At 40.2% G+C, this 13,808-nt stretch overlaps 1 protein-coding gene across 2 annotated transcripts in view; it reads right to left on the reverse strand.

Annotated features, from left to right (window-relative positions):
- Nucleotides 1-11,337, reverse strand: part of tmem120b (transmembrane protein 120B) — a 37,985-nt gene extending 26,648 nt beyond the window's left edge. Inside the window, exons 1-2 of one of the 2 annotated variants that reach the window (XM_055655727.1) lie at nucleotides 11,215-11,337; nucleotides 783-901 (exon numbers count right to left, since the gene is read on the reverse strand). In XM_055655727.1, coding sequence (XP_055511702.1) covers nucleotides 783-901; nucleotides 11,215-11,277 — 182 coding nt within the window. In that variant the 5' untranslated portion in view covers nucleotides 11,278-11,337. Of the gene's footprint in view, nucleotides 1-782; nucleotides 902-5,792; nucleotides 6,078-11,214 lie in introns of those variants that run through there. The other variant, XM_055655726.1, reaches the window with a different exon arrangement.
- Nucleotides 11,338-13,808: the final 2,471 nt, after the last annotated feature.

Raw genomic sequence — 13,808 nt, forward strand, 5'->3', positions numbered from 1 at the left:
ATTCCTAATATTCTGTACAAGACTGAATCAGGAATTTTTGCTCGAAAGAGAGTATTTCTAATGAAATCAGCCTTTTAAAAAAACCCGACTTACTCAGATTTGTTAACATATTAAAACCTTCTAGGATAGTCGGGATTGGGAGAGTGTATATGGTGTATGTTGGATAGTGTTTTTCTAAGTTATGCCTCGTTTTTTTCAAGAACTCTCTAATATGGGAAAGATGTTATAACAACATATTGACAGAATTATTTATAACAACAAGACAAGAAAATCAGCACCTTAGGCTTCTGTACAATGAAATCTGCAAAATATCTCCTTAGTTAACATGATTAAAATAATTGAAAAATAAACTAAGGTAATCAGGGTGATTTATAGAGAGCTAATTATGGTGTCAAGCCCAGTACAAAGCAAATAAAGAGAAAGGATTGGATCAAACGAACAACAAATTTTCAAAACCTTCACCAATTCATTGAATGAGTTGATTAGCTTTCTAATATTGAAGGCATACTCTTAATTACCAAACTTTACTCAGTGGTATGTTTTAAATTTAAAAACAAGATTGATCATGATCAATTTTAAATCCTATGATTGTGCCATGGCCAGATTAATGTGCAAAGCCAGCAAGTTATTATTAATTACAACAGGAGTCCAAAGATGAAATACAATCTGTGCAAAACAAAATACAAGTTCTGGATCCAATCCTAGTGTCACCATTCATCAAAAAAAACATTGGTGCTGGAATTAAGAACCTGTTCAAATGGTTGTCATTTTCATTTTCTTACCTTCGGAGACTGCACGCAAGGTCTTTCCGTCTTCGTTTTTGTTTACTTATAGAGTTACTACATATAGTTTGAAGATTTGTAAGTTCATCCAGTTTGTGTCTGTACACTTTGTGAGTTTCCTAGGATGGGAAACAAAACAGAGATTGTACAAAATGACCATGAAAACAAAATAAGACAAGCAAAAGATAACACAATGATAGTCAAAGTGCAGATATCTGGACAAAATATCAACCCCAGTAGTTTTGTCAAACCCAGCAGTAGTGTGCAAGGTTAATTTGTGTGCATAAGATCTGCTTGGAATATTTCTGCAGAAACCTGACTATTGCTTCCTTCACTTTAAACAATATAGTCTTGATATAGTCTAGTAAACTGCTGTTCTTTGTTCAATAGATAATTGTTTGATGTGAGTTATATGCCCTATCCAACGCCAGCTTTCATCCCCATTCTCCACCAGTCTGAAGAAGGGTGGCACAGCGGTAGAGTTGTTGCCTACAGAGCCAGAGACCCAGGTTTGATCTTGACAATGGGTGAGAGTTGGTACATTTTTCCCTGTGACTGCGTGTGTTTTCTCCGGGTGCTCCGGTTTCCTCACACACTCCAGAGACGTACAAGTTTACAGGCTAATTGACTTTGGTAAAACTTGTAAATTGTCCTTATTGTGTAGGATAGTGCTAGTGTACGGGGTGATCGCTAGTCGGCGCAGAGTCAGTGGGCCGAAGAGCCTGTTTCTGCGCTGTATCTCTAATGTCTAAAGGGTCCTAATCATAACACTGCCCATTCCCTTCACAGATGCTGCATGATCTGCTGAGTGCTTTCAGCATATTCTGTTCTGTTCTGTTCAAGATTCCAGCATCTGCAGTCTTTTCTGTGTCCATTTTACTGAAGGATGGGATTGTCCTTGGAGCCACCTTTCCTAATGTGTTGCTCAGTTGCCCATCAAGACAGCAGAACTTCCATTGACCTTCTAGTTGTGAGATTCCTTAGTTGTGCCCGTTGCATGCTGTGTCTGGCACATGGTTCCACATTAGAGCTTCATCACATTGGCTCCATATTTATAGGCACCGCTCCTGGCACATCCTTCTGCACTCCTTAACCTCTTTCCTTTTTCTATTTTAAGATACATCAAAGTGCTATAATAAATGCTTGCCAGGCCATGCTAGAAGCAAGTTCAGAATCAAGCTTAATATTACAAATAGGGAGTTATTGTCACCTCAGCTGATTGAGGATGATAGATTTCCCTTCCAGAAAATGAAATAGCAAAAGAGTTTGGTTTTAGTGGCAATTTGATGGTTTTACAGTCTTTACTCAGTGGTATGTTTTAAATTTAAAAACAAGATAGATAATGATCAATTTTTAATCCTACGATTGTCTTGAATGGCTTTGATGTCATGCCTCTGAAATGTTCATCAAAATACATTGGTTAGATGTCTGTTAATTTTGCAACCATACGGTGACCAGTAGGAATCTTTCTCATGTATTTAATTACATACAAAATTTGGCTTCCATATATTTTCAAGGCAGGTGATTGATTCATTTTGATATTAGTACTTACTGAAAATGTTAATTCATGTCAAGATAATCCAGACCCATCCCTGTTTCCCATCCCAAAATCATGCTCAGTAGAATAACATGGCTAAATAGTCACAAAATACTGCAGTAACTCAGCAGATCTGGCAGCATCTCTGGAGAAAATGGATGTGACATTTCAGGTTGGGACCCTTCTTCAGTCTCAAGGATCCAGACACAAAACGGCACCTGTCCATTTTCTCCAGAGATGCCACCTAAGCTTCTCTAGCATTTTGTGTCCACCTTTGGTATTAACCAGCATCTACAGTTCCTTTTTATTACATTATACCATTACATATCTTGTTGATCAAGACCAATAATTATGATTTAGATTTAGATTGAACTTGATGACCCAGGACGTACATGGTAAATGGTAGCGAATTGAGGAATGCAGTTGAACATAGGGATCTAGGAATAACTGTGCATAGTTCCCTGAAGGTGGAATCTCATGTAGATAGGGTGGTAAAGAAAGCTTTTGGTGTGCTGGCCTTTATAAATCAGAGCATTGAGTATAGAAGTTGGGATGTAATGTTAAAATTGTACAAGGCATTGGTGAGGCCAATTCTGGAGTATGGTGTACAATTTTAGTCGCCAAATTATAGGAAAGATGTCAACAAAATAGAGAGAGTACAGAGGAAATTTACTAGCATGTTGCCTGGGTTCCAGCAACTAAGTTACAGAGAAAGGTTGAACAAATTAGGTCTTTATTCTTTCGAGCGCAGAAGTTTAAAGGGGGACTTGATAGAGGTTTTAAAATGATGAGAGCGATAGACAGAGTTGACGTGGATAAGCTTTTTCCATTGAGAGTAGGGAAGATTCAAACAAGAGGACATGATTTGAGAATTAAGGGACAGAAGTTTAGGGGTAACATGAGGGGGAACGTCTTTACTCAGAGAGTGGTAGCTGTATGGAATGAGCTTCCAGTGGAAGTGGTGGAGGCAGGTTCGATTTTATCATTTAAAAATAAATTGGATAGGTATATGGACGGGAAAGGAATGGAGGGTTATGGTCTGAGGGACTAGGGGGGAATATGTGTTCGGCACGGACTAGGGCCGAGATGGCCTGTTTCCATGCTGTAATTGTTATATGGTTATGTAATTTCTTTGCATACAAGAAATCACACTAAAAGGAATTTATGGAATGGTTTAAGTATCTTTCTTAGTATATTTCTCTAGCCAAAGGGCAGGCTTTACTAGACTTGGCGATGTGCAACAAAATAGGATTAATGGCCACATATTGAAAGCACCACTAAGTACCAGCAACCGTAGTATTTTTGAATTTTATGTTCAGCTCGATGGAGAGAAGAATGGGCAAAATGTCAGTACATTAAATTGAGATAAAAACAATAATGAGGACAGCATGGCTAACTAAAATGAACTGGCAAATTAGATGGAGAATTCGTTAATCAAGATGTAGTGGCAGATATTTAAGGAGGATCTTTCAGAGTACATACATTCCAACAAGAAATAAAAATTCCAAGGGGGGGGGGAATCTGCCATTGTATGAACTAAGAGCTAACAAAATGTATCAAACATAATGAGAAAAATATGATAGTGCACATATATAAGTGTGGGGGGGGGGGGAAGGGGGAGATCATCCAAAATATATGTTAATTGGGAATTGAAAAGGGAGAAGTTTAGGAAAATCATCATGATCAGAGAGGTGGCACTACGCCAATTGTTGAAGCAGAGGGCTGACAAGTCCTTGAGTCCTGATCGACTATCCTGCCATAGTAAAAGTGGCAGATGAGATAACAAATAATGCATGTCATGAAAGGTGGAGGATATTTAGTTTTTGAAAAGGTTGTTTATGATTTATCTTCTCTGAAAAATGTTTCACAGGATAAATAATTGACTGCTTTATTGCATGTGGCCAGATCCGAAATACCCTGTTTCCTGGTCAGTTGCACAATACAATATTCTAAAGAAACCAATCCAAATATTTTATGAACTAATTCCCCTAGCTCCTTTGCCAATCTAACCTGTCCAGTTTAAAATTATTATAGTCACACATGATGTTTGCAGTATTTTCTGCATCTGCCCCATTATCTCCCAATTTATATTCTGTCCTGCAGTACAATTTTTCTTAGGTTGGCTGTAACCTGCCACTATAATCTCTCCCCTTTATCATTTCCTACATCTTCATCCAAATTGATTCTACCTTGATCACAAGAGTCAAGATCATTTCTCTGAGCCCATGTCACCCTTCATCAACTACCCCACTGTTTCCCCCCGCCCTTCTGCTATGTGAAGGATCCTCAAATACAGGTCCTTGGCATTGGTCATATTATAACCATGTCACTTTAGTGGTGAAATATTATCTACCTCGTTGACGTCCTTGGACTATCCTTGACCGGACTTTGCTGGCTGTACCTTGCACTAAACATTATTCTCTTATGTATCTATGCACTGTAAATGGATTGATTGTAATCATGTATTGTCTTTCTGCTGCCTGGTAGCACGCAACAAAAAGCTTTTCACTGTACCGCGGTACACGTGACAATAAACTAAACTGTAATAGATGTCAAATAAAGCAAATTTATCTGTGCTCTCACTGTATCCATCAAGTTGCAAATGCTGCAGAAAAATAGCTGTGTACTTTCATCCCACAGAGCATAATGACCCTATGTTAGTTTGCATGCAGCTCAATAATCCAGTGATTACCACCTTCATAGTATTTTTAAGGTTCAGACCTTAGCTAGTCATAGTTTAGCAGCAGAATTGCTTTCTAAGTTCTACCCATGTCACAGAAGATCAGCGGCTAGAAAATTCCACTTGCACGTCAAATTCCTCTCCAGGCTCAAGGATACAACCTTAATCCTGGTTATCGGCAAACAGGACAACCCTAAAGGGCTTGGCCCACTTGAGCGACCTAATCCGCGAGTTCTGGCGAGTTTGCCCTCGACTCATACTCGCAGCATGGTTGACATGAGGTCATAGGAGTTCTCTGTAACTCTCCTTCATGCTCGAGAGTGGTCTTCGCATACTCTAGGCCTCAGCTAGGTCGCTGTGTTTTTTTCAATACGTTAAAAAATGCCCGCGAGTAAAAAAAGGTCCCCATGGAAAAAAATCGCTACTTTTTTTACTCGTAGGTTTAGTCGTAGTAGGTCGACATGTTAATCGTAGGTAATTGAAGGTAATCGTAGATAGTCTTCATCTTAGTCGAAGGGAGGTCGTCTTCATTCTCCACTATTTGGTGTCCAATTTTCCCGAAGTTAGTCGTAGCTAGTCGTACCTAGTTGAAACTGGTCTTCAACATAGTCGAAGAAGGTCTACATAGTCGAAGGAGGTCTTCAACATGTCATTTTTTCCAACTCTTCTAAACTCGCCAATTAGGTCGCCCAAGTGGGACAGCCCCTTAAGGCCTCATGCGCAGAGCTGCAGAAAACAGAGTCTATCCCTCCTCCCACACCCAATTATATCAACTCCATTCATCATAACATACCTTCTCACTCGCAATGTGAATGACGCATTGTATCCACGGTTTGGCAGTCAGCTTGCTCATCCTTCTTGCAGCCTCATTCATAAAGGCTGCATAAATGTCACACTTCCAACACCACCTCCTGGCTTTATTCACAATCCCTCTCCGAATCTTGAATGATGTTCAAGGTAGGGTGCTAAAAGAGCATTATAACTACAGTTCGCTCCATAATTTGGGACAAAAACAATCAATTATTTATTTGCCTCTGTACTCCACAATTTTAGATTTGTAATAGGAAAAAAATCACATGTGGTTAAAGTGCTCATTGTCAGATTTTAATAAAGGCCATTTTTATTCATTTTGGTTTCACCATGTAGAAATGACAGCAGTGTTTATACATAGTCCCCCCCCCCCCCCCCCCCCCCCCCCATTTCAGGACACCATAATGTTTAGGACACAACAATGTCACGTAAATTAAAGTAGTCATGTTTAGTATTTTGTTGCATATCGTTTGCATGCAATGACTGCTTGAAGTCTGATTCATGAACATCACCAATTGCTGGGTGTCATCGCTGGTTTTGCACTGCCAGGCCTGTATTGCAGCCATCTTTAGCTTATGCTTGTTTTGGGGGCTAGTCCTGAGGAAATATTATATAACAGAACCGCTCGGATAGTGACTTTTATATAAGCTAGGTAATTTGCAAAAGAAAAGCTTAAGGTTTTCAGAAATATGAGTCCTAGAGAAGTAAAGTGGAATGAAACATACACATAGGGAAAGATAAATCAAAGCATAGAAACCTGAACCTGCTTAGCTTAGTTTATTGTAGTTAGCCTTGGCTATGTTAAATTATAATGAGATTGGGATAAGGGGTAGGATGTATATGAAAGGGAGTAGTTGCTTGGAGAGGAAGAGAATTAGATTGATGGATTATGTCTATAGAAAGTCGAAGAAGCAGATGTAATTCTGATGTAATGGTTCGAGTTGTAAATCTCCCTTGTGTTCTGCCTTGTACATGAGATTGGAAATCCAGCTTCCAGATAGCAGGAAAGGGGTTACAAATTAGAATTGAGTTGTATCCTTGCACCAAACACTTATTAATTAAGTTGACAGATTTACGACCCATGTATGCTTGGTTGGGAGATTGGGGGTTTTGAACTTAGAAACTGTAATTCAGCAAACTTATATAATTAATGTTTTAAATACATAATTTATGAAATTTTAAACTGTGTAAAATTGTAGTGAGACAATTTATGAAATGTATTGTCGTAGTAGGAATGTAAACATTAGACCTTGTTAGATTTATAGAAATATCTTTCTTCTTGGTATGGAAAGTATGTAATGACTTGTGTGATCATTGTATTACATACGTATCCTATATTTTGAGGAGTGGTCTTTGATTATTGAGCCTACTGGGGTTTTGCTGTGTTGAAATAAAATACGCAAAGTTATACCACAGGCAAACGAACGTTGTGAGGCCAGGGAAGGGGGATCATGTGACTGATGTTGTAAATCACCAGAAGGACTCAGATGATTGGTTACTAGCTTGTCATACCCTCTGTATCTGAAATGTCTAATACCTGTATAAATGACATGAGTTCTATCAAAGTTACTTCTCTCTGGACCCACCCCAGAGCATCAGCTCTGTGTTGGAAGGTTCAGAGACTAGTCTCAGCTGAATAAAGAATCGATTTCAACAGCTACAAGTGTTTGAGTCAAGTTGACTTTAGATTGACAAAATAACTCAGTTTAACAGTCCCCTTCAGTTTTCTCTTCAGCATATAAAAGGCATGCTCAATTGGGTTCAGGTCAGGTGATTGATTTGGCCACTCAAGAATTCACATTTTTTTGGCTTTGAAAAACTCCTTTGTTGCTTTAGCAGTATGTTTGGGATCATTGTCTTGCTGTACAATGAACCGCCGGCCTACGAGTTTTGAGGCATTTGTTTCAACTTGAGCAGATAAAGGGCTGCCAACATTGGGTGAGAGTTGGGAGTGAGAAATTGTGAGAGGCCAAGCCTGAGGGAGTGTAGCAACCCGGGGGTGGGGGGAGGGTGGGTGAGGGATGTCCCCCCCCTCCCATTGGTATTTTGCATTTCTCAGCTTGAAATTGTGCAATCTGGTGCAAGTCTTTTAACACACTTGAATACAATATTTATGCTTTAAGTTGGATTAGCTATGTATAAGGTTAGGCTAAATTACATTCCTAATTACATTCCACAGTAGAGCCAGGCTCTGATCAACAGGTGTAGCACATAAATGACCTTAGTATATTCATGTATGGAAATCAGATTATAATCAAACACTTGGCCCATGTTGACCAACCTGGGTCTCACTGCACACCTGGTACTACTCCTATCCCCAGTTGCATACCGTCTCTCATTCCTGACCCTGAGTCCAGCCTTACTCCTGGCCCCCTACTCTACCCTGATCATAGCTGCTTACCTGCTTAGGTTCCCAGTGCTGAACACTCCCATTGTCCCAGCTTTGACTGCATACCTAGTACTATTCCAAACCATGAGTCTGGATGCACACTTGGCCTTGCTCCTAGCCCCTCTGCACTGACAATATATCTGGCCCACACATAAAGCCCCAAATCTGACCCCCTGGACTTAATCTATTTCTTAACCTATTACGTTAAGCACCTATGAAGTCCATAGGTGCTTATCTAATGCGGTAATCCTTTATGGGGCACATCACATACCAAATTATGTGTAACAAAATTTGCTACATCCATTGGCTTCCTTGTTATCTAACTTTGTCAAAGAAGTCATTAATTGGTTGAACACAATTTCTCATCCATAAAATTATACTCACTCGGCTGAATAAGTATTCTGTTACCATTTTCTTCATTTTCCTAACAAACTATCCTGAAGTCATTTACACCCCCAATATTTTCAGTATTTTGCTGCCTTCCTCTCAGCTGGGACTTTTCCAAAATGCAAAGTCCAATAAATATATATTTAAGCAATATTATTATATTAAATGTGATCTTGAGAGTACATAATATTCTCTGTAGTATTCATAACATAACAATGATAAAAGATCTTTGTTTTGATTGCACCTACCAACATGCATACATTATTACATAATGACAATAGTGCTACCTTCCCAATATTTAACTGAAGGAGGGGTGGGGCGCAGAGTATTTTTGAAAGTGGGGGGGCTGAGTGATCGCTGATCACTGGCCTTGGGGGTAACTGGCAAGGGAGTGGAGCAACTGAGTGGAGGTGTGGGAGGGGGGTGTCCCCCCTCCCACGGTAGGGACTTTTTGAAATTTGATGTATTAAAATAATTTTAGTGCATTGTAGAAGCATGATTTCAATGTTTTTTGTTTGAAGTATTTTTAAGAGGTAACTTTTTCCACAAGAAAGGGTGGTGAGTGTATGGAACAAGCTGCCAGAGGAGGTAGTTGAGGCAGGGACTATCCCAACATTTAAGAAACAGTTAGACTCTTACATGGTTAGGACAGGTTTGGTAGGATATGGACCAAGAGCAGGTAGTGTAGCTGGGACATGTTGGAGGGTGTGGGCAAGTTGCGCCAAAGGGCCTGTTTTCACACTGTATCACTCTATGACCAAAATATACCTCCACCGTGCATGAATGCTTCAAAATCACGTGTCAAGTTTTATTGCCATATACTCAAGCATAGAAACATAGAAAATAGGTGCAACAATAGGCCATTCGGCCCTTCGAGCCAGCACTGCCATTCAATATGATCATGGCTGTTCATGTAAAATGTCCCTCTTCCCTGTTTTTTCACCATATCACTTGATTTCGCTAGCCCCAAGAGCTAAATGTAACTCTCTCTTGAAAACTGTGGTTGCTCTTTTAAGTACTTCTTGGCAAACTATAACCTGGCCATCTTATTTTAGCGGCTAGCCAATGGTTTGCATCTTGCAGTGTAGCCTCTGTATTTCTGTTCATCAAGTCTTCTGCGGACAGTGGTCATTGACAAATCTACACCTGACTTCTGAAGAGTGTTTCTGATCTGTCGGACAGATGTTTGGGGATTTTTCTTTATTATAGAGATAATTCTTCTGTCATCAGCTGTCGAGGTCTTTCTTGGACTACCAGTCTCTTTGTGATTAGTAAGCTCCCCAGTGCTCTCTTTCTTCTTAATGATGTTCCAAACAGTTGATTTTGGTAAGCCTAAGGTTTGGCTGATGTCTCTAACTATTTTATACCTGTTTCTCAGTCTCATAATGACTTCTTTGACTTTCATTGGCACAACTTTGGTCCTCGTGTTGATAAACAGCAATAAAAGTTCCAAAGGTGATGGAAAGACTGGAGGAGAGATTATGTGCTGAGAGCTCTCCTATACCTGCATTAAGGAGGCAATTAAACACACCTGAGCAATTGCAAACACCTGTGAAGCTATGTGCCCCAAACATTACAGTGCCCTGAAATGGGAGAACCATGTATAAACACATCTGTAATTTCCACATGGTGAAACCAAAATGTATAAAAATAACATTTAATAAAATCTGACAATGTGCACTTTAACCATATATGATTTTTTTTAATATTACAAATCTCAAATTGTGGCGTACAGAGGCAAATAAATAAATGATGGGTCTTTGTCCCAAACATTATGCAGGGTACTGTATGTAATGTTCTACAAATAAACCCTCAAATTTTATTGCAACAGTGGTTGTACTTATCCTAAAATGTACATCACATTTTAAGATCCTGTTTTAGCAAGTTCCTATTTCAAGATCCTGTTCCTATTTATTATGTTCTTAATACACTCACAATTTTAGTCAACCAAAGTGATAATTAAAATAGAGTATGTTAAACATTACCTTGAAACCTTTTGAGTGCAAAGGACATTCACATTTAAAATTGTTCTCAAGCTTACACTGTTCACTCAACAATCTGGCAACAAATTAAAACCTTCGAGACACACCAAGGTTTAAAAAATATATAATTTAGTGTTATTGACAGCACCATATCCTGACAGACAATTAAACAAACACAAATTGAACTGTATCTCTTTCTATACTTTGACAACACGGAATTTATGGGCACTGTACTAAAATTATATTCTGATAAGTGACTTAATGAGATTCATTGACACTGAGGAACATTCTACTGAAAAGTTATTGTTTTATTAAGTGGATTTGCAATACAATAACCCGAAAGGTTTTTTATAAAATAAGGAAGAATTAAATACTGTAGAGAAAATGCACAATATCATTTATCCTGTTAACCGCAAATTTCTGAGCTAAAGTATTATTTCCAATCTGGACAATGAGTTTTCCAGCCCAGGGATCTGCCAGCAACAGAGAGACAAAGCCTATGGGGGGCAATGTGATTGGAGCACCAAGCAGCATTGCAAAGCTTAAAAAGTCGCCCAGAAAAGCTTTGGCGCGTCGATGTCATCGAATGAAACGTATCGACATCTTATTGATTCTCCCTCCCGGTTAACGCAGGCGGTTCCATTTACCTGCAGCTGGTTAAATTCTTTGTCCAGCTCTAGCCACTCGGCATGGAAGCGCTGCAGTGACATTGTCCAGCCGGCTCCGTGCTGCAGGGGCTGCTGGGAAACGGTGACGTCAGCGCAGCGGCCCACTGCAGTAGCGCGAGAATCCGGACGCGCGCCGCTTAACCGCCGGCCCACTCGCTCTCTCGCGCCGCTTAACCGCCGGCCCACCCGCTGTCTCGCGCTGCTCCCACTTTATTCCGATTGCAGCGGGCAGCAGCACGGGTCAGCCGTCCGGGACGAATGGCCGCAGCGGGCAGCATCGCGGACCAGCCGCCCGGGACGAATGGTCTCGGCCTTGGTGAACATCTATCACCGATTTAACATCTTAAAACAATCGCAAAGTGCTGGAATAACCTAGCGGGTCAGGCAGCATCTGTGGAGGGAATGGACGACGTTTCGGATCAAGATGATGACGATCCTTCTTCAGAGAGTGTAGTAAAGGGTCAAGCATTTTTTTCTTTTCGGATTTCCAGCAAGCGGAGTATAAGGAAAAGGATGCCTTGCCTTGCTCAAGTCCGTATTGAGACCACAATTGGAGTATTGTGTATATATAAGAACATCATAACAGGAGCAAGAGTAGGCAGACTTCAGAGGCCGACTGGCCAATTTCTGCTCATAAATATTCAATTCCCATTTGTACCCACCACAGAATAACGACATTTTTAGTAGCTGTAGGTCCGTATATACAATCACACACAGATACATATTAATTATTTTAAAAATCAATAAATTAATATCTAATACGTGCAAAACCCAAATTCCTTAATGCCATCAAATACATGCTCATATCTGTTTAGGTTAGTGTTATATTATGTTCTAATCAATAGATAGGGTGAAATAAATAGGGTCAATGCACAGTCTTTATCACAGGGTAGGGGAAATCAAGAACCAGTGAGATGGATTTTTTTTTTAGGAATTTGAGGGACAACTTTATCTCTCAGAGGGTGATGGGTATGTGGAACAAGCTGCCAGAGGAAATAGTTAAGGCGGTACTATAAAAGCATTTAAAAAGGACTTGGATAGGTTTAGAGGGAAATGGACCAAAAGCAGATGGACTACCTTCGCTGGCATGGACGAGTTAGGTCAAAAGGCCTGTTTCACTGCTGTACTGTAATTCATAGTACTTTTTATTTCAAAATATGATCTACAACTTTTAGAAACACCCCTAAGTAACAATTTTTAAGTTGTACTTGACTCAGTGGGATCCTTTGGGTCCCAGTCACACGGGACGCCTGGTCCCCCAATATTCCACCACTCACCTGTTCCCCCAACGCAACGGCAGGAGCGTTCGGTAGCCGGAGGACGGCTTCAGGCGGGGGTAGGGGGAATGGTGGGGGTAGGATGGGGGGGGTGGGGGTGTGTGGTGGGAGGAGGGGTGTGTGTTAAGGGGGAGTGTGGGGTAGGGGAGTGGGCGAGGGGAGGTAGGTGTAAAGGATGGAGGGGGTAGTGTGGGGCCCCGCTCACAGAGCACAGCCCCCACTCACAGAACATTGATCCCGCTCACAGAGCACAGCCTCTGCTCACTATGCTCCTCAGCTTTATTCTCGCGGGCAATGATTGATAGCAGGTGCCGGAACGAACATTGCCGACCTGGCGAATAACAGACCAATAACTTTTCTAATATTTTACCAATCGGAACAAAACTTGGTGCACTTGGAGCAGAGGAGAACGGTGAGTAAGGTGGCTTAAAAATCCTAGCGACATAGGGTAGCGTTTTTACGCAAATTTAAATACAACACAGTGGTCAAGATGAGAGTTTTAGTAATAGTATAGATAGAAGATAGAAGTATAGATAGATGTTTCAGTTGATGCATACATTTGAAAAACAAGAAAATAGCTGAATAGATTTAAAAATAGAAATTGTAGGATCCTCGGGCATCAACTGTGCTGTGTAAAGCAAGAGCTAAGGTGGCAGGTTAATGACCTTTCATCAAATGTGGGAAAGCGATACTGGTGCTCCACAGCCCTTGCCTGATTGTTTAGTTTTTCCATCATTTTTCTTTTTCGTTCGAATTTCCGGCAAGAGGTCTTATATAGGACTTTAGTGAGGCCACATTTGGAGTATTGTGTACATATGAACATAATAAAACAGGAGCATGCCCTGTGAATGCATGAATGAATAAGTTTATTGGCCAAGTATTCACATACAAGGAACTGTATATCCTTCCATTCAATGTAATCATGACTGATATGCCCTAGATCTTAGGTAAACCCATTCCCGGTATACTCATGTTTTCTCCTATCTATTCCTTGTGTATTGCTACAATTTATATATCCTAAAAGCCAATGCAACTAGAGAATTTTCTTATGTTGTGATATCACTCCAAGCCTGAGCCTATCACTTCAATTTTCACCTTGTTCTTTGCATTATACCCCCCCCCCCCTTATTTAACTTCTATCCAAATTACTTACAACTGCACTTTCAAATTCACAGCTCTGCCTCACTGCTTATATTGATATTTCTGCAACCAGTGATTTGTTCACTTAAATCCTCCCTACAAACTTTAATGCGCCAATCACCATTAAAACAATTAATGTCTCGAACTCTGGTCATT

The sequence above is a fragment of the Leucoraja erinacea genome, chromosome 25 (genome assembly GCF_028641065.1).
Source record: "Leucoraja erinacea ecotype New England chromosome 25, Leri_hhj_1, whole genome shotgun sequence".
Lineage (NCBI taxonomy): Eukaryota > Metazoa > Chordata > Chondrichthyes > Rajiformes > Rajidae > Leucoraja > Leucoraja erinaceus.